Raw genomic sequence first — 21519 nt, 5'->3', positions numbered from 1 at the left:
CTGCGCTGAGTGGTATTGCGAAAAGCCGCCGCGCCGGCCGGTGCGGGACCTTGCAGCCGCCGTATACGGCTCCCGGAGTTTGCACAAGCGCCGCTCTCCTGGCGTCGGCCGAGCGGCGAGCGGCGGCCCGACGCCTCCGATTACACGCCAGGCACCGGCTGGTGCTAGCCGCCAACGCCCGATTGCAGTCACTAGATGGCTGAGTTAGTCTGTTGTAGTCGATCGCAGTCTCCCGGTGGAGGTTCCGTGCCGCGCGCGCCCCGGCACAGTATCGGCGCCGTGCCGCGCTGAGGACACCCGCGGTCGGCGCCGTGCCGCGCCGAGGACGGCCGCGCGGTCGGCGCCGCTCACGGAGCTCGGCGGCGGCGGTTTTTGGGCGCCGGGCCGTGCCGACCGTTCGGCAGGGACGTGGTGCCGGCGCTCGGTTCCGGCGGCACGGCGGCGGTTCGCGGTGCGTGCCGAGGTCGCCTCTAAGGTCGACGGCTGGTCCGGTCGCGCTCCGTCGGCCGGCCGTGGCGCCATGGGACGTTGCCCGCTCGGCGCGAACCGTTGCGGCGCGGCTGCTGGTGCCCCGAGGTGTGACCGGTCACCGTAGGCCGGCGCTCTGAGGCGCACCGCACCCCGTCCCCCGCGAGCTGACCTCGACCCGGGACCGTATCCGCAGCGCATTTACAGCCCACAGCGGGGCCTTATCCGGCCGCACACAAGGGCCGGCGCTGTGCAATAGCCGCATGCAGAATGCAGTCAGTCATGTTCTATAGAGAACTGTGACGGTGAACTGAGGCCAGGCTCAATGTTCTGACTCAGAACCGAGAACCGTCTCACAGCGCTGTTCGCCGTCTCATAAAGATGGCGTATGCTTGTCCTGTAATCGAGGAATGCCGTGTAGATCCCCTCAAACGAGTTTCGTTTTCAAACACACCTTCTTTTAACACGGCGAAGCAGGAACCTGTCGTCGCTGGGCCGAGTTCACAGCGACTTCAAGGCCGCTAGTCGCAACCCTTCGCCGTACAGCGACCGCACAAAGCCAGCGAGCGGTGCGCGGTGACGACGGAGGGACGATGGACCAGGCCTGTGATACGGGGCCAGCGGACGTCTCTATGGCCGCGCATGAATGGTCTCCAGTGCGCCGAATCACGCCCGCCGGGCACCATAAATCAGTCGCTCGCACGGCCGGCCGGGAAATCGGCGCTCTGTAACGACGCGACGCTTTACCCGGACGGCGCGGCGGATCGCGATGGGCAAATTGCCGGCGCCTGACGCCGGGCGGAAACTGAGCTCGTCTCAATCCGTTCAGCTGACGAGTCACCACGCTCGGCGGCGGCTCACAAGCGGGACAATCACCGCCGACAGTGTGTTCAGTCGCTGTTAAAGAGGCTATCATGAGAACACACACGTTATTAATAGGTGGGTGGCGTTCTGGTCAGACTGCCTGGTGCGACCGATGCTGCTCTTTGTCGCCGCTGTGCGCCGGCCGAGGCGCCGTTTAGAGGCGCCGTAATTAATGGTGATGGCCGCCGGGTGTTCGATGTCGCTGACGGCTGACGGAACAAAAGCGATCGGGCCGGTCTGCTGTGGCGCCGTAATTGTCGACCGAGCCGGCGCACCATTCCGGGAGTTCACGGGAGAGGTCATCCACTGACCGGGCTTACCGCTCAGGGTCGCCGTCATTATCTCACCGTGGGGGCGCCTCGTAATCGCGCTCAGTTCGCTCACTCCATTTATACTGCGGCGCCACAGCCCCGGCGAATTCATGTAATTTATCCGACACTTAAACACACCTTACCGTTACAAGAAAATCCAACAATTCATTCCTCAATTTGTGTACCAATATACCCGGAACTTGATACGTGCTTTACCTGACAATGTATCTGGGAGTTAAAATGTGTTCGACCTGACTGACAATGTCCCGTCTCTGTTTCAGACGTTCGGTCAGGTACCACCACCCCGGTTAGACTACGGTGGCCTCACGCAAGAAGTGTTTTTCCTAAACTTAGAAGATGGCTATTTTGGCTGCCAAGTAAACGAGAGCTCCGAGGTGCTGCAGCTGTTTGAGCTGTCCAAGCTGTGTGATGGCGTGCCTCAGTGCTATCTCGGCTCTGACGAGCTGGTTAAAGAGCTTAAGTGCACAAGTAAGTCATACCCGTTTTTATTATTTGACTTAAATGTAGGCATAGTTCGCTACCGCTAAAAAGAACTTTATATAATATGCACAAATGATTTAAATTATTCTCTATCACATCTCCTTACTTTGTAACAAAAAAAAATACGTTGTATAAAATATTTGCGTCACATTCAAATACCGATGTGTAACAGCGCGTTTCGTCAAAGGCCGTTTAAGATGGTTTCCCTGATGGCCGGTGTCCGCTCCCACCAGCCCATTACGTGTCGCTGACTCCCGTTTGTCGCCCCGACCGATCCTCAGACCACCCAGCACCTCCAACGACCCGCTCGCGTGTCCACCCGCCATTGTCCTCCTGCAGTGACCCCTGAGCCAACGGTCGGACCAGCAGCAGTGTCATCACGTAATGGACTGTTACGGCACCCCCAGACGTTAGTCGCCAAACATGTGTCCCAGCGACAAACAATGGCACAAAACAGAGTGAAAGAAACGCAACTGAGCAACAATAACGATTATGTATTTGATGATGCATTTACGAATTAACAAAGCCGTGATGACATCACTTAATTGAAAACCACAGTCCACAGCTAGAAAAAAGCAGGTGTTGTAGTTTGAATTGCAAACACTTGTTTATCATTTCTCTTTACATTCTATAGCTTGACAAGAGTTATAGCTCCCTCAAGGTCAACGTCCCTCCTGCAAAGCAGCCCCGACTTCAGATTCAATCATGGCCACATCACCAATCAGTATGCCAGCCATCTCTGCAATCATCGGTGGCTGTGCCGATCACGAGCTAATGCCCAATTTGCGCCCCTCCCCTCCAGTGATCGTGAGACCGGTCTCAACCAGTACCGGTCCCTGAGACCGGCTGGACTAGATGGGACCACATGACTGGACCGGATCACTGTCTGAGAGGCAGCTCTCACATCCCAGTAGGACAGACATGATTTGTTCTTTCTCTTCAGTTTCAGCCAGACTACCAGACATAACCGTATTGCTCGTTCCTTCCCGATAGATATGGATTTGTATTTCAAGGAGCTGTAACCTTATTGAGCGACATACCTAGCCTTTTCATTATGACACTCAGGTATTCTGACGCAACTCCCGACCACCTAGCACCGTTTTGTGCCGTCCTTTACCATCTCCCACGGTCCTTCCATCCGAGTCCCTCGCCTTCCCTCGAGTTGTCGGCGCCTCTCATGGTCCCACGATCCCGCGGATCTGACCGGGGCGCGCAGCCCGACCGACACACCGTTTTTGCCGTGGCGCCGCTGCCGGCGTGCCCGGCGTGCTGCCGCTCAGGTCTGTGGGCGCTCCGGCCGCGGCGGCGGACAAAACCCGCAGCGCCGGACTGCGTCCACCGGTCACCGTCGCCGCGGACCGGTCCGCCGCCGGCCGGGGTCAATGCATGGCGTCGGCGGTGACCGCACTGACCGCTGACCGGCTGCTCACCTCACCACGTCCCGCCTCTGTTGCAGACACATGTCAGCTGGCCACCGGCCGGCCCTGTGTCAACGGTGCCTGCCTAGATTCTCAATGCTACTGTAACGATGGCTTCGGTGGCAAGGGCTGCGAGATGCCCGGTAAGTAGCGCCGTGTCGGCACAAAGTCCCACTGTGTGTGCACAAGGTGTTTGAGGGTTACGAGTGTATTTGATGTCCGGACACTAAGACAACGAAATCTGAGACTGCTAAGTTTGAACTGTTCTACGAAAACTGAATATGGATGTGGCGTTGATTGGAGGTGGAAGGCAAGTGATAGGGAAAGGATATGTAAAGGTTTGATTGCTGCTTATACTCCTACCTACATTGTTTTCAAATGTCTTGAATTTAACGTATTTTGACTAAATGATCAGTGCAGCTTGTCCTCATAACTACGCTGCTGACACTAATTCCTGACTTCGGAATCTGCATCCCCGCTGGTAATACTATTGCGAATCTCGGTTAAGTAACTAAGCTGAGCAGTGATGCGGTATTGATTGATAGGCCAGCGATCCTTCTTGGAGCCGCTCGCGGCGCCGTTGCTCCGGGTAGGGAGTTACGTCAGCAGGCGCGGCGGCCTTGTCACCTCGCCTGCGGGCAGCAGATGTAGCCGTCTGGCCGCTGCTGGCGAGGGTCGCGCGAGGGGTGTACCGGCCAGCCGTCACTTCCGGCCACGGCGATCATGACGCACGCCTTCAGCGGCGGCAATCGTGACGCAGATGTTCAGCGGCCGCGACCGTGAGCGCGGAAACCCCGCCACCGGAGCAAGGACCGATACCGTGATCAATCACCACATCATCAACCGAGCCGAGGGATATCAGTCCAGTGCCCTTAAAAAAAAAAACTGATAACCTCACTCTTTTGACGCAAATGACACGGCGTGTTTGTTTCAGATGAGAATGAATGCAAGTACCGCCCGTGCGACATCTTCGCGCGGTGTACAAACACGATGGGCGGCTTCTTCTGTTCCTGTTTCCCGGGATACGAAGGCGACGGCACAACTTGCACAGGTAGGTTTTCTTCTGACAGCACGGCGCCTTCTGCCGCGCCCGTCAGCCCACACACATCCTGTTCACCCACAACAGAGCGCGAGAGAAACCCAAGACCGGCTCTGTTTGTCCACTTTGGCGGAAGCCGCGTGCTGCTCCAAACAAAAGACGGCCTTAGCTGACCCGAACCGCCGCCCGTCGGACGAGGCGAGAGCTACACGCAATATCGCCGACAGACGGCGTAAATCTTACATCCGCGCTGCAGCACCTGAGAGACAGGTCAGCGAAAAACAGCCGGGCTTGCCGCCGTGATAGCGGGTGGAGCCGGCCCTCGAGTCGACGCTGAGGGCGTCACAGTGAAAGGCTGCCAGGTGCCAACGGACGCGTAAGAGTGCCACTGTCGAGGGTCACAGCGGGGGCCGGAGAGCGCGTGGGTCGGGGGTCGCCTTGGTGGCGACTGGCGGATGTCCGCCCAGGTATAACCTAGTTACATCGGCTGCGGGCTGGAACTGAGGAAGTGTGGTCCTGAGATACACATGGGCCAGCTTCAACGGATAAGTTAGCTCCATGCATCTTGTACGGGGTCTGGGCTGCTAAGAACCCCTTTATGAACGCTCACCTCAGCGCGCCTTGTAGCAATGTAGCTGGGTAGCTGACTCGTGATTAATCCCTGGGCGTCGCCGGCACAGACAGATTAGATCTGCCCACTGGCCGTCTGAGGAGGGGGCGGGGGAGGGGAGCGGTGTCAGCGCGCCTCCACGCGCACTGACGTCACCCTGCGCTTATGGAAAACAGGCGGGTCCGGCACTCCGCCCAAACAGCGCCTATCCCTCCGCCTAATGCGCGCACAAGCGGGAGGGTGGCTGAAGAGTCAGCCGAAACGACTGATATCTCCCAGAACCGAGGAGTAGAGAAGCGGCGGTGCCAGGCACCCTCCCCATGTTAATCAGGGGAGAAGGGCGGGTGCAGCGGATGGTGCAGCTCAGCGACTGCACCATCCAGATGTCTGAGTGCATGATTCGTAGAGGACACAAAGAAGTCTGTGCTCGGTCGCCGACTCCGGCCCGGACCGTAAATCACCCTGCAGCAGCGCCTGCCTCCCGCCGCGGAGGGTGTCCCGAGACGCGCCGACGCGCCCAGAAAGTCGGCGTCACGGCCGCCGCAGCCACGTCATGCGCCGAGCGGCGCCGGCCCCGCGCGGAATGCGGCGCCCACTCGCGCGCTGCGTGCAGGTGCTGAGATGAGCGAGCGGTGCCGGGCACCAGGGCTGACGGCGGAGCTCCACCCATAGCTCCGGTCGGCCGTCCGCTCCCGCGCGCTAAAAACGCCGCCACACCGCGCCCGGTGAAGGGAGATGGGGTCAGCGCCGCGGTGTCACGACCGGCACGAGTCAACCAAGCGGAGCCGGGTCAGGTGTCGGCGGTTTAAAGGGCCGGGCGGGGCGGGGCGGGCTCGAGATGGCAGGGGGAGGGCGCGGGCCGCCCCACCAGGTGTGGGCCGACACTGCCGCGCCGACCGGCGCCGGCAAGGCCAGCCAGCCGGCCGGCCGGCCCCGCGGCCGCCCACGCCGGCGCCGATGAAGTGGAGAGACGGTGCTGGCGGCTGGGGCGGTGGCTCCGCCTCAGCGGCACCGAGGCCACCGCCCGCCGCCGGCGGCCGTCAGTCCACAGCCGCGCCCGCCCGCCCGCCCGTCCGGCACGCACCTTCTGCTCATCTGCACATTCACGGCCCGCTCCCAGCCGTGACACGGGCCGGTCACCAGCACTCCACCCCCGCCTCCCCGGGCCGCTCGCCGGCTGTGCCTGGGCCGTTTGGGGGGCATCGGGCGGTGATGTGGGCGCCCACCAAGGTCAGCGTGCCGCCCTCCATCGCCACCAGATGAGCCGATCGGCCGCGGTCAGTGGCGGTGCCCGTTCATCAGACCGAGCCGACCTCCTCACTAGACGGAAGGACCGGCGGCGCTCCAACTCCTTATCGGGACGGCGAAAGTGACGCGGCCGCCGCGTTCTCGGAGCGGCATTGTGACGTTCCGCTGGCCGGCCATCTCCATGGCGACCCAGACGCCGCCGGCGGGATGGTATACTCGCAGAGTGACGGAGCGTTCCGCAGGCCGACACCCTCTGGTCCTGTCGACGACTCACTGTAACAGACCGTGTCCACTGCCGGTGACTGCTCTGCGCTCCGCACAATGAGAAGCAGGACGGCGGCGCGGCCGCAGCAGCCGGGCGCGCGTGCAGTGCGCGGTCCGACACACCACCTCTGAGGTTTCGCTTTCTGTCAGCGGTGGTAACGGTGTCGGGCCGCCTGCACGTAACCAGGTCGCGGCATTGCAGCGGAGAGAAGCCCCGCTGCAGCCGGCACCGGGCCGGGCCTTGAGGCGGGCTTAGCCCGTCAGCTGGTCCACCCTCGCGACCCGGGACGTGGGTATCTCAGACGCCGGATGATAGCGCTCGTGAGCGGCCGACTGAGCCGGCTCGGCCGGGCCGTGAAGAGTGGCGAAGCGCGGCCGTGAACGCGGGCGCTGGAGCTCATTTCCGAGACCGCGCTGAATTAACGCACCTGCCACCCGCGGCCAGAGCCGGGAGAGATGACAGCGCGTCCGGGCGCACCGGAGCGCGGCCACACTTTCCCAGTTCGAGGATGCCCGTCACGTCTGTGTCGCGACCCGGAGGCCGCCTCCGAGACCGACCGGCCGACCCGTCATGGCGCACGCCACCCATATAAGGTCGTTTGCGCAACGCGGAAGGCTGTTGGCGCACGATGGCTTTCACCGCAGCGGGGCTGTTTTGCCGGGTGGCGTCGCGGTGCGATGCGCCATTGTGGCCCGTCCATATCGGGCGGTGGCCGCTCTGATTCCGATAAATGCCTCCCAAAAGGAGGTCTCATTAATGGTATGGTCCGCACGACATCGCCGTGTCACCACCCGGACTCCCCCGGTGGTCGGGACATGACCGGTCACGGGCGGGCTACGATCGCTGTCATTCCACGATCCCACGCGTTGGTCGCTGTCCAGTCAGCTAGAACCACCCCAAACGGCCACGTCACCGTCCAATTGGGAGTCCACTCGGTTCTCACACTGTGCCACTCCTAGCTCGGTGCAGTGCAGTACAGGAGGAGCGTCTGGCCGGGCTCGCTGGGAACGGTGGCCGAGGCCAATCAAACGCCAGCGATGGAACGCGGACGGAGAAAGCTGCGCTGCGTTTTATCATGGCGGGCCGGCGCGGCGGCCGCGTGCCACCGTCGCCGGGCCGCCGCGCCGGCAGGGAGGTTTCCCCGCACGCCTGCTAACGATCCACACACCCGGCGCGGCCGATGACGAGCGACCGGGCCCGGCGGCGCCGCTGACGCCCATCGGCTGGTTATGACACGGACGGCCGTCACTCAGGCCACCGCCCACGCCCGTCAGCAACAGCGACCGGCCAACTCGGCAGCGGCGAGGCGCTGGCCTTATGTGTAAATCCGAAAACCGGCCGCTGGGAAGCTCTGACATGCACCGCTAACAATGGGTGTGCACTGTGCACACAGGAAAACTGCATTTCAAGGAATGCACACGATTTGAAAATAACTGTGGACACATGTGAAGAACACCGGGTGAAGGTGCACTCAAAACTTTTTTACTACCTCCTGGAGAGTTCATTTTCATCAAACCCGCAAGATAATAGTATATTGAAAGGGTAACTCGCTGCTACCATTATGTGCATAGTAACGGTACGTGGTTAATATGAACTTATTCGCCAGCGAAGAGTATTATTACCATGTAAATATCAATATTACTCTCGCGATCCAGAACATCACGAAAACTCTTTCCTCCTGGGTATCGTGACTCGGGTACAGATAGTCGTTTCATGCGTGGATCTTGTTTACCCTCGTGAAGATGATATTTGAAATGGAAACAATCAGCCAATCAGAAACGAGATCGGCCGTTTGCGGTTTGAAGGCCGCGCGCATCTGTCAGTTTTCGGCCGTTGGTCTCCGAGAGCGGATGCGAGCAGTGTCGGTGCCGCGCGGCGTGGCCGTTGGTGATTGTGCTTGTGTGTTGTTCATCGCCTATAGAGCCTCTGTGGACATTTTATTGTAAGTACCGATGTGCTAGAGCATTGCGTGCCGTTGAGTGGTGCTAATTTGACCTGGTTAACAGGACCCCGTGCACGGCCACGTGGCCTAAGTGTTGTGAGTACGTACATTAATTTTGTTGTGATGCTACAAGTTTATGCATTTTGTTGGTGACTTTGAAAAAGCCTTGCACTGTAGTGATCCAGTCTCATTATCTCACGCAGACGGGCGACCACCCAGGAACGCCGTCGCTCACTTCAAATATTGTGCGCTCTGCCTAATCCAATATGAGGGCGCTGAATGTCTTGTATTCATATTCAAATTGCATTCAAGTTGTATCGTGGTGTTTATTTACCGCTTGTGCATTGCTGAACGCTTTGTATAAATTTGTATGAATAAGTGAAGAGTCTCACAATGTTCATGGTTGGTGTGCCCCTCGTATTGTTTGTACGGAAGCCAAATATACCTACATTGTTGCTCTTGAAACATTTTTTTTTTAGTTGGTGAGCTCCGGTTAACAGAAGCTTCGTGAAGCTTCTGAAGGAAGCGTCTGTGGGTCTGTTACCATCCTCTGGGGGGGTTTACACTAAAGGAAAGAGTAAACATTACCATGTGACAAAGGGTAGGCCATAAGAATATACTCTCTGTAGGAGGGTAAAGCACAGAGTAGATGATGCGTTACTCCCTAAAAAAGGGTTCCGTTAAAGATTTACCCTTTCAAAGAGTGTAACCCAAAAAATGTTACACTCTAGACAAGAGTAAATCAAAAGAGTTTACCATTCAGAAGATGGTAAAAAACGTCTGTGTGTCATGTTACCGGCCTCCCTGGCGAGTTTACTCTTCATGAAAGAGTAAAATTTACCATCTGGAAGGTGGTAAAAAACGTCTGTGTGTCAAGCTACCATGCTATGACGGGTTTACCCTTCAGGAAATGGTAAAAAAGTTTTCAGTGTGTTTGTTTGGTTTGACGGAATTGTTGCGGTAAGTGGTAAGTGGTAAGTGGTAAGTGGTAAGTGGTAAGTGGTTAAGCGTTCTGAGGAATATCATCATGAGAAGTATGCGCATCTGGCTGACCTTATCCTCACTTCTGTATGGAAATATGAAATTGCCAAAATAAATTACTGTATTAAAAGTCGAGATATTTCGAGCACAGCTCTTCGTCGGTCGATTGTAATTATTTACACACATAACAGGCACACAATGTCGAATTCGTCTCAAGTTCTTCAGTAATGTCGCAGTAAGAAATTTAAATACACAGATCCCGTGCAAATTGATCACCCTAGTTCCTACCTTAAAAATATATCTACACATAATTCCCCAGTTAAACTAGCAGTACATATATAGGTATCTTTCAAGAACCGATTCACACACATTTATATACATTATTTTGGAAGAAGCTGCCATGATGTAGTGTTATCGTTAATTTTGGGCCTGGCGTCTCGGATGAAGATGGATTCAGCGATTCTTCTATCCGCTTCGTCTTTGCATACACGCAGGATTTTGGCCGTCACCGAGATGTCGCGTCGATCCATCTCAGGGTGCTTATGCAGCGCATGCTCTCCTAGGGGAGTGTCCTCTTCTCTGTTAATGCCGTTCCTCCGATGCTCGTTGTAGCGGAGTCTAACTGGCCTGCTCGTTTCTCCGATGTAGGTGTCGCCGCAGTGACTGCAGGTAAGTTCATATACCACGTTTTTGGTCGTGCACTTGGACTGTAGCCCCGCCTGGCATGAATGACAGCACCTTCGTCCCGAGGGGCAGGGGGCTGGGTTCAGTCGTGTCTTGACCAGTCGGAATTGTTGCGGCATGACGTAACGAGACCAGCACGACATGAGACACGTCTCTGTCCGTTGCTCGTGCTCGGCGGCCGGCGAAGTGAGCTGCTGGGGCCGACCCGAGGACCGCCCACGCCGTCCAGCCAGCCGACCTCGCTGCAGCGGGGCCGGTTACGGCGCGGCCGGGGCCCCAGCCGACCTGCCGAGCCTGTCACGTGACTGGCCTTGCAGAGCAGCGGTCGCTCCGATGACGTCACCGGCTCCAGTGTCGCGCCGCGTCCACCGTGTTGTCGAGATGGCGAGATAAGCCGCCGGCCGCCGGCTGACGAGCGCAGGTCAGTACAGCCGCCACATGTGCACATAGCGCCGTCCTGTGCCCAGACGGTGCCGCTGACCGGTCGCGTGATCGGCCCGGAGGAGCTCTCCCGTCAAAAGATATAAAACAGGCCGACTTTCTCCGACACAATTGCTTCCTCTCCCAGCTGGAGCCGACTGTACGCTCGACGGAAGGCATTCAGCCTGGCGCTTTGTCCATCGGCGCCTGGATGAAGCGGCACGCTATCTCACGCACAATCACTGTTTCCTCTCGTAAATTCGTCCGGTCATGGCGGCAGCCCTGAACAGTACATACACCCGCCCGATAGCCGGTCTCGGCGCGGCGCCGATGGCGGTCGATAACCTGACGCACCCGGGCAGTTCAGCTCTGCGACAGCACCGTGCACTTGAACAGACCAGTAGGTACAGGGACCCGCAGTTGCTACTGTACACATATATTACCAATTTAGAATTGCGCTATTATTTGCTAAGTGCTGGCCATTGGAGAAAGGAAATGTAGTGCAAAGTATGGAGGAATAACACATGTTTGCTCCTAGGACGTATGTTTTGTATAATTCCTCTTACCGCAACAGATATTCTTCCAAAACTACAATCGTGCTATTTTTCCGCGCCGGTTGCCTCCCCAGAGCCCGTCCTTGGTATCGCCTATAGCTTCCGTTCCCGCTACGTGAATGAAAGTCACGTGACTACTACAGGTTTGCGCTCAGTACTAACACACCTAGCCCGAGGGCCGGTCCGTAGCGGGGAGGGGTAGAACGCCAGAGCTCCAGCGCAGTGGAGGTGGTGGTGGCCCGTATCATAAAGAGGCAACCGTAAGCAGAACTACAATTGCCGCAGTATAAGATTATGATCAAGTTTTCTTTAGATGTATTGATTGACAAGAAAGTGCAATGCTTATCCGATATAATAAAACGGTGTCCAAGGCCTTGGAAGAACTATAAAACATATTCAGCAACTTATAAATTTCTGATACAGGCCATGACCTTTCACCTTGCCTCCGGGGAGGACCGCTCAGGAAGCCACATACCGAACGAATTGAGGCCTCGCAGCGCGGCGGCAGAGGAGGTGGATAAACCATCGCCAGATCTTTCGGTTGCTTATGTTTCCAGAAGAAGGAGGGGGGGGGGGTGGAGGTTGAGGGCTGTTTTCAACCCACTCACCAATCCTTTCCTTATTAACTTATAGCTTACCGAAAAATGCAACACAATGATGGCCGTCACGAGATGTAGCGAAGAGTGCCTCAGCCACACCGGTTTTGAGTAAACTTTAAGCATTGGAATTCAGGCCAGTGATCCTGAAGCATTATTTTATTTTTGTCGTGCATAAGCTGGGATGACGTGGTTCAAGTTATTTGCGAAGAAACGGTTTTAGTTTCAGAACATTTATGAGGCTTGTCGCGCCAAATAGTATACGTTTGTTGCAAAATGTCAAATAGAATGTTGACGTGCTATCCAGATGATGGAATTTATTTGACACAAGAAGTCAAAAAGTGGCATCGTTAGTCATCCTGCATACCTATAAATCGATTCGTCACCTTGGTTCGAGCTCAATAGTTCTTTTCGCGGATGATCGGTTTCGTTTTCTTTCTTTCTTTCTTTCTTTCTTTCTTTCTTTCTTTCTTTCTTTCTTTCTTTTTTTTTGGGGGGGGGGGGATAGATTATGAGCCAGTAACCACCCTCCCCAGTCCCCCAAACAACAATTGTTGACAAATACTGTGATGGCCTAAAAAATGCCCTCAATTGTGTTACGTAGTGGAGAATGAGGTAAGTTGAGCCGCTTTTTGTTTTTCGTAAGCTACTGGCTGATTATTTTTCTGCGTTTACGGGTTGGACGGACAGAGTGGTGATTTGCGCATGTAATGGTGGCCAGAAATGTTTCATACCGTTTATTTTTGTACTGAAAAAGCTTCGTCAAAAATCATCTTGCACGTTGCTCATCTTACCCCATGGGCGGGGTAAGTTGAGACACGTCGTGGGGAAAGTTGAGCATGGATAGAAAAACGAACCTCTTCTTTTCCCGGGCGCGGCGAAGAGTGGGCTCTTTTATTTACTCCATGGCAAAGATATTTATGGCAAAGTGTTTTTCCTCCATCAAAAAGTGACTGTTTTAACCCGCGCCCCGTTGGGCTCTGCCGAGCAACGCGCCCCGTTGGGGGGGGCCATTTTAGCCCCCCCCCCCCTAAGATCTCGAGAACCACGCAACGTAGCGACAAGCGGCAAACGGTGTTGGATAGCCCTATCAGGGAACTACCTTGTGACCCAATTTTATTGACCTAGGTCAAACCGATGACGTCACAGGTCAGGTCAAAGGTCCAATTTTCACCGTTTACAGGCATTTCAAGAAATGCGTTGTAAAATCGAGTAAAATGCATTTCATTGAAAATCATCGATGGGGAAATGTTCTTCAAACACATATTTTGCTAGTTGAGGTCACTGATACCAGGTCAGGTCACTGAGGTCAGGTCACTGGGGGGTCACAATATGAAAGTGTCGTGTGATACATGTTTTATGGTCCATTTTACATGACAAATGCGATTATGTGGGTCAGGCAGCCTTTGGGGCCAGCTTAGGTAACGTTTTTGTCAAGGTCAGGTCAAGGTCAGGTCAAGGTCAGGTCAAATAAGGTCAAATTTCAAAGTTGATATTTTTGCATAAAATGGGTATCGAATCGATGCAGCTCGTCACGGGGAGTTCGATGGTGGTCTTTGTTTTGCCGTACGAGGTCTAGAATCGCTAAAAATTGAGTTCAAAAATTTGACGTCATCATTTTTGAACAGTTTTTTCGCTATAACTTGGCCAAAAAACGAGATATCGATCTGAAATTTGGTATGTATATAGAAGAGCGCAGGGACTATCACATATATTCCGGTTTTTTTCGAAATTCGGAAAAAAATTTGGATTTTTTTTTAGTTTTTCTAAAAAAATCAATTTTTTGAATTTTTTTGGGTCAAAAACCCAAAATTTTGAAAATCCGAGATAGCAGTTTTGTAGCGCCGCTTTTTGTCTATTAGACCATATAAAGAACTTTGAAATTGCTTGATAACTGTAGATTTGGTGAGCGTTTCAAGATTGCATGTTTTTTGCTCATTTTTGCTCGAACATGACCTCAGTTTGACCTCAATAACTCCTGACCTAAGGTGACCTAAGACTTGAAATTTGGTGTGAAGGTGTCAAATTGATGCCCGGAAAGGTACTGAAAATTTGGCGGCGCTGCGCGCCGCCGTTTTCTTGCTATTCAGGAAAAACCACAGGGGGGGCCAAAATGGCCCCCCCCCAACGGGGCGAGGGTTAATAGCTCGACAAGTTTTCTACCACGGAAGAAATCATTTTGTCCTTCAGATAATCTGCAAATCACTTACAACTTGTGTAATCAACAAAGGAAAACAATTTCCTACCATTTTTATTCAGCAGAAACTAGCGCAGCTCAGTTTGGCTTTCGACAGCGGAGACAACAATGGCTTATCCGGCTCATCTTCCCCCAGGTGAAAATGGCTCATCTTGCCCCACCCGTGGCCATTTTCGATTAATGACACACGCTAAGGAAAATAACCATGCACCGCAGATAACAACCATCTCATTTTAAAGGCAAAACATGTCTTAGTTATCAGGGGCGATACCACATGTTACCCGTGCTGAGCGTGAGAACGTTGCCGTCTCACGTGAAAGACTGCAGCATGGTAAGCGAACGGCACATGGAAGCTCAAGTCAATTAGCGCCATAGGAGCTGAGAAACATGGGGTGGTTAAACTTGCCCCTTGGCTCATCTTACCTCACTCTCCCCTATTTGGGGCTCTCAACTTTGATTTGTTAAAGTTTTTTGTCTGTTCATTATAAAAGCTGTCAAATTTGCCGTATCATTAAACTTTTATTGAGTTTGTATTTCACACTTATCTACATAAAATGAACAATTTTATCACTGGCTTCTTTTATGAATGGAATTGGATGGTCGCATGAATGAACGAATGAATAGCTCCATTTGAGCATCAGCTGAAATCAATCCTAAAATTTAATCTACCAGTCTGCAACGAAAAGGTTTAAAAAGCAGTGCAGGTTAGGTGCAGTTTCTAATCTATGCCTTTTTTTATTAAGTGTCTTAGCTTCCTAATCTTGAGCCGCTTAGTCTTACGATTCATTTTATGTGGTGCTTACATGTGTTCAAGAAGTTATAGTATTCGAGCTCGTTGGTCTTAAAAACTGCTATCGAAGTAAATTAAAGTGCTTCGGGCTTCGGCACTTAAAAACCAATCGATATTTAACCCTCACCCACTTAGGCATTTCTTTTCAGCGTCTTACATGTAGCGGAGGGGCGTAGAAACCCTCAGCCATTCGGCCCTTGATAAAAATAGCCAGAGCTTCGCTGAAAAATACAAAAAGAGCGAGCTGCTCGTGACGAGAGAAATCCGATGATTTGAGGGTCCTGGTCATCGCTGACGAGAGAAAGCCAATTATTTTTATGTCCTGGTCAATGCTGAGATCCTAGGTCACTGGTTGACCTCCCAGATCAGGTTAATAACCCAAAAGCACGGAAAATTGGGTCCTGCTAGAATTTCTACAAGTGAAGTTTGCTGGGGCTTGGCTTGCTTCTGACTCCGAATTTGCACTTGCTTTGATCAAAGATGATGTATCAAAGCATTTGGGGTAGGACGGGTCACGCCAGATCACCCATTAGGCGTTCTGCCGGCTATCCATAGAATGTTAACCAGCACTTACACTTTACAGCCTTGCAGCATATTGCATAGGCACTATAACTGATACCTAAGTATGCCTAGTTTTCAAATGCTAAAATGAGTGCTAAATTTCAAACCAACACTTCCTAAAAGCCACAGTAAAAAGGTGTAAACTTAAGGAAGTTAACCGAGATTATTTCAAGTAAATGACCTTAACCTGAGTTTCACGTGACCTTGGCACCCACAGCAATCAATGAGACAAACATTATAAAGGTAGTATATTTCACATTTTGTCACGTTGCTAATCACGAAACGACTATGGAAACACACAGAAGATGTGCGCTGACTTTCAATTGTTATTCTGGCCTGACATGATCTTGAGAAAAATAATCACAGGTTAAAGGCAATTTGGTTCAGGGATTTAAAATTCTCAGACAAGATGCAAAAATGATAAGGGCTATTTAATTTTCCGGGAAGTTGTAAAATTGATTAACTCCAGGGCACCAAAGAATCGTCGCAATCCTTCGCTTTGCCGCGATTTATTGGTGAAAAACAGGGGGCGCGGTCTACTTACCTCTACTTATATGTGTGGTGAGGGCTGATATTCATTTAACTGTGTTGATGAATATGCAACAATTTCTAGTTTCTACATGAACTGAGACCAGTCCATATGAGTATGTTTTTCTCACGGACAATGACAATATAAAAACAATGCGAATAGAACCAAACGTTTCGGACAACAACGTGCCTTCGTCGGTGGAGAAAAATAAGTGTATAGGTTTAACATCGATGAGAATTATAGGTACCTATGCGGCACCGTCTCGGTCTGGCCAGCCGGGTTGCCGATAAAATACACAAATGTTTATAAGCTTCCATGATGTGCTTAAAAAACTGCTGAAAATATATCTTAAAAAATAAAGATAACTACTTCATCCATTTTATCGAAAGAAAATATGTATGCCTGATTACTTATTTCTTGCCACTGACGGAGGCACTTTTTTGTGCAAAACGTCTGGTTTTATTCGTATTGTTATTGTATTGTCATTCCCTGTGAGAAAAAAAGGATAACTCTTCAGTTAGTAACCATAACAGCGAAACGGCTTAATGTAACACAATTCACTGTGTAGGTATACGAAACCTATAAGTCCCTAAAAATAATCCTATCTACAACTTTTAAAAAGATACAGCTTATACAGCTTAGGCATACAATTTTTTTTCTGCATTAAGATAATATTCATTTATCTCCACAGAATATGGTAAATTAGTGCTGCTGAAGTTCGCTTTCGAAGCGTCTCCTCCAGGCATTCCACAGCTCTCGTGTCATTTTGGATCACGGAACATGGCTGGGCGCAGGACAGGCCGTCTGCGTGCTTGGACGGACCACGTGACCACCTCCTCCCCTCCCCCTCACTCCCGTCCCCTTCCCCAGCAGGGCGTCCGATCTAACCGCGCCCCAGGCAGTCGGCTCGGTCCGACCCTCCCCTGGTCGAGCCACGGCCCGGTGCCGCCTGAGTTTGTGCCGGGTGCAAAACTGGAGCAGTAACTAGCGCCGGAACTAGTAGTCAGCACGACCATCGTCAGATGGCAGGAGTAAATGGAATAAGCGGTTCCAGGTTTCAGAAGGAATGGGGCAGGAAAAAGCGCTGAAAACAATGTTTTGCTGATATAGCCATAAACAGTTCACTGAATTAGGAGAGCAGCACATCAGTTTAAAGCCCTTCAGATGGTGGTTTTAATAAGCACACAATCATTTCCCAATTCGCCTCCAACGGTGTCACAGGCAAAGAAAACGCTGAAATACTAGTGTGTACAGAAGCAACTGCGGGTCCCTGTACGGCAAGAGAGGTTGGGGATTGGAGAATGTCAAAGGTATGTATTACGAGACTAAAAAGTCGTGTGCATTCAGACATGAAGCTGTTGTAATACAGTGGTGAGGAGCTCAAACTCTCACCCTCGGCCGTTAGACGACAACAAAAAGTGAGGCGTTTGACGCCAGCACGATGGTTTCTATAAAGCGCCTATAAACAGCATGAGTTCTAGCGTAAATTTAGGCACTCCACACAAAAAACGCCGAATCTTACGTACTAAGCAAGAAGCCATTTCGACCACTACACTACAATAAGTTAGTTATGTCTAAACGGTCTTTGGTATCCCACACAACGCGCTCTCGCGCGACGCTGCTATAGTTCTTATTGTCCATTGTTTATGTGAGCTGTGTTGTAAGACAGTGCGATTTCACCAGCAGCTTTCGTTTATCAGATGGATGCAAAACAGACCAGTTTCCGACAGTTGGCCGTTCCAGATTCTCACCGTTCCCATGCGGACAACTGCAAAGAATCGCTTATCGGTCCGACGCCATCGCGTTTCGGGCAAATATCCTTGACTGTACCCCGGGTTTCCATGCTATCGGCTGTGTCGCTGTGCATCCTTTCCTCCACTGCTGTAACTGTTCTGGAACCATATCACCGATGCCTATGTGGCGCATGCTGAGCATATGTTTCATGGAAACGTGCGTCTGTTGAAGTAATGCGTATGCTCGTGCGTCGGGCGTCCACGTACACAGCTGTCACAGAATTCCAATGACACATGGACATCTCTTTCCGCAGATATCGACGAATGTCTGGACCCAGAGCTTGCAGCCCGGTGCGTCCCCAACGCCGAGTGCTGCAATCTCCCGGCCCACTACGTCTGCAAGTGCAAGGAGGGCTTCGAGGGCAAGGGCGACGAGGAATGTCGAGGTGAGTTACACCCGGTCCCCGCGGCAGACCCCGCTCGAGCCCGAACTGGGCCAGTCGCGTGTCAGTGACAATTTTTGCGCGCCGTCCGCCCCTGTCGCGACTTTTGCGGAGCCGTTCGGTTGCGGGACAGATCCGGGAGGGATGGGCGCCTGCCCCGCCTGCTTCCGCGCAGTGGATGCGCCTCTGTATTGGGAAGACTTGTGGTTGTCCGCCGTCCGTTGTCCATCGTCCACAGCCCACAGCCCGTCGTCCGCTGCCCTTGTTAGTCGGTAACAGCGCCGGGGACGACGTTTCACCTCGGCCGTAGTCGAATCAGCAAAGCGTGAAATTCAGAGCGCTATCGCCGTCGACCGCGGTCCACGCCGCGGCTAATCCAACAGAAACCGCTTTTAAGTGGCCATTGCATGTTCGTACTGGGTCCTCTGACGGGACAATCCCAGACATAGCCGTTCTAAGCGGCGTTTTCGCGAGGTGCGGCTAGACAATGCCGTCTGAATGGCGGCGAACTGGGCCGCCGCCCGCCGATCGCCCGCGGTGACCGCCACTGCTAATAATCCCATGCGAAAACACACGAACCGGCCGACCGACGGTACAAATCACTGAGAACGTTTTCACTTTTGTTTACTCGCGTGCGTCCTGCCCAGGGCTGTTTGTGCGCGCGGTGAGGCGCTGCCGTCCACGCGCGTGTAGCGCCCGAGGGCCGGTCGGCGGGCAGATATGGTCGGTCGGTCGACCACACTCTCCCCTGTCACCAGCAAGCGCCGTGTTCGATACATCAGGCCGGAGGGGAGGCGTGTCGTCCGACAGTTAGCTGTGAATGCCGGCGCCGCAATGTCGAGTGCAAATGCACGGCGGAAGGGTGAACGCACGGTGAGAATGGCGAGTGCGCTGCTTCAGTTGAGTTAATGGTCCCGACAGCCGGCCTCACGGTGACGAGGTCTTTGTCAGCGCTGTCGTTGGCAGCGGTGTCTTTGACCCCGGTCACGGCTTCACGCCGCTGTTAGGCGGCCACGGATCAGTGCTGCTCCTTTGAGGAGACAAAGCGGCGCTCCGCCAGGTCGGAACGGCGCCCACCACCATGAGGCCCGAGAGCGCCGCCGGCTGAAGGTCCGCGAAGTACGATGTTCTTGGGTGCTCAGCGCCCACTGATCGCCACTGCCTACCCGAGGTGTTATGAACAATGGCGAGCCTACCCACAAAAACGACACATGATATCCGTGATCGGCCGATACTGCGTCCCAATAACCGTCGTAGCCCGGGTTACGCGCCAGGTCGGCAGCTGAAAAAGCGGCCAGATGCATAACTCAACAAATGCGCTGTTTCAGTGAGTTATGACGGGGGTCCGGCCACCCAACACTTTACCGGCGGCCTTTTTGCGAGCCCCACACGCGGACACCATTCATTTTGGCGAGACGTGCCAGAGCCCAGTCATGAGACCGGCAAATAGACGCCGACACAAAAAGCGTCAAAGTGTAGCAGCTTTTTACTGCGGCGTTGTATGCGTCGGTACCGAAGCGTGCTTCCCTCGCCAGCCGGGGACTTGAGACAGTCTCGACAAATCTTGAAAGGTCAGTGCACGTTTGTGCCACTCCCGCCGTCGTCTGTGAGCGGGCCTTCGTTCGCTCGAGTACCCGCTGGGCGGCATGGGCAGCGCTGGTCCCGGCGGGAGGCCGCGCACCAGCCACGCTCGTCTCGCTCGACGGCGCGGCGGCGGCCATTGCCCGCCAGGCGGAAACCCACTCGGCCGAGACGAGACCGGCCTCGAGCCGGGGGCACAGCTGAGAGCCGGAGACTCACTACCGCCGCCGGCTGGCGGGCACCGCCACCTCAGACGCACTAATGGACGTGTGTAATTGCACTGTGGTAGTCGCATCAAATATCGGCCAGTTTTTGTCGATCCCGTCTCGTCCGACCGCGGTCGGCAGAGAGGATAACGACCTCCAGCCGGTGGTCGTGGTACACGGAACACCGCCGCTGCAGTGCCACCGCGTCCCGCCCGTCCGCGGCAGCTGCACGCACACCGCACACCGCACACCGGCGCCGGAGCCGCCTGACGACGCGCTTTTTGCCGCACCCGTGAGCGGCGGCGTCCACGGGCAGCGCACCTGAGGAGTCTATCTCGAGGGGCGGCCACGGGGCGGACAGGGGCGGGCTGCGGCGATCATCGCAGTCTAGCTGAATGCTATGTCACTGCCGAAATAGCTCGCTCCGTAAAAGGACTGCCAAACGACAGGCTATAGACGACAGATGACCGATGAATTGCGGGACTCTGCGCCGACACCCGCGCTCGCCCGTCGCCCGTCACGGAGATGCTCTGAGCGCGGTCCGTTTGTCTGTCAGCCGCCGTGTGTGTCCGGCCGTCAGCTGCCTGTGTGTCCGGCCGTCAGCTGCCTGTGTCGGGCTGTCCGCCCTGCCGGCTGTCTCCCCGTCACCGCCCGCCCGCCCCAACAGCCTGTCACGCCCATCCCGCCCGTCTCCGTCCGCAGATATCGACGAGTGTTCCAGGCCGGACGCCTGTGGAGCCAACGCCATCTGCCAGAACTACCCGGGAAACTACACCTGCACCTGTCCGGAGGGATACGTCGGCAACGCCTACGACGGGGTGAGTACGCACTCTCCCACCAATTTCACAGTCGGGGGCGACCCTCAATAGCAGCTCGGATGACCGGACTGTCATCGGCGATTGCTCCTCTTAGGGCTTACCCCGAGCCAACGAACCCGGTCGTTCCTCGCCACAACCTGTCAAACCCTCCAACTGTGACGCTTCCTCTCCAAACGCTATGCGTCAGTTAACTAGCTCTGGCAGGCTCGCGTGGGCAGAGCCGGTCAACACCGCGCATTCCGGCATCTGAGCCGGCCCGCCGCCCAGATAAAAACCTGTTTTCAAGAGGAGAAAAACGCCGTGGCCGAGCGCTGGCTCTGAGTTATCGCATGTGACCGAATCGGAGGGTCGCCGCTGTTCAGTTGGGGAGCAGCGGGGATCTTCTCCGTCGATTTTCCAGTCGCTCTCCCACGCACGGAACAAAACTGGCAAAGGAGACTTCGCGAAGGGATGGCCACCTCCCCATAAGACAGTGATCAGAACGCAGCAGCACGATGCATTCAGAGAAGGGAGGCATTACAGTTATCAATGCATAGCATTCGTCGAATGTTTGGCTTTCGCTGGCGTCCCTTCAAAACATTTCTTTGAAAGACAGACCGGTCTAGTCATCCGTCGTCGGGACTCGTTTATAAGTACCCAGCCCGTCTGCTCTGCACCATCCGATCACTTGCTAAGGAGAGTCCTGATTAATGGTTAACAAGTCACGACCTCCTCGTGTCAGTTCTGCAGCGTTCTGATCCGTGCCTGGTGAATGTGACCA

General features: G+C 54.2%; 1 protein-coding gene across 1 annotated transcript in view; it reads left to right on the top strand.

The window, feature by feature from the left end:
* LOC122379269 overlaps positions 1–21519 on the top strand; it is a 147939-nt gene that overhangs the window by 14217 nt on the left and 112203 nt on the right. Inside the window, exons 3-7 of the mRNA XM_043361308.1 lie at positions 1925–2132; positions 3601–3705; positions 4497–4613; positions 18026–18157; positions 20644–20759. Of these exons, the coding sequence (XP_043217243.1) occupies positions 1925–2132; positions 3601–3705; positions 4497–4613; positions 18026–18157; positions 20644–20759 (678 nt within the window). The remainder of the gene's footprint in view (positions 1–1924; positions 2133–3600; positions 3706–4496; positions 4614–18025; positions 18158–20643; positions 20760–21519) is intronic.

This window comes from Amphibalanus amphitrite, unplaced genomic scaffold (assembly GCF_019059575.1).
Source record: "Amphibalanus amphitrite isolate SeventyFive unplaced genomic scaffold, NRLGWU_Aamphi_draft 000074F_arrow, whole genome shotgun sequence".
NCBI lineage: Eukaryota > Metazoa > Arthropoda > Thecostraca > Balanomorpha > Balanidae > Amphibalanus > Amphibalanus amphitrite.
The sequence above is the reverse complement of the archived record's forward strand: the minus strand, read 5'-3'. Positions and strand labels throughout refer to the sequence as shown.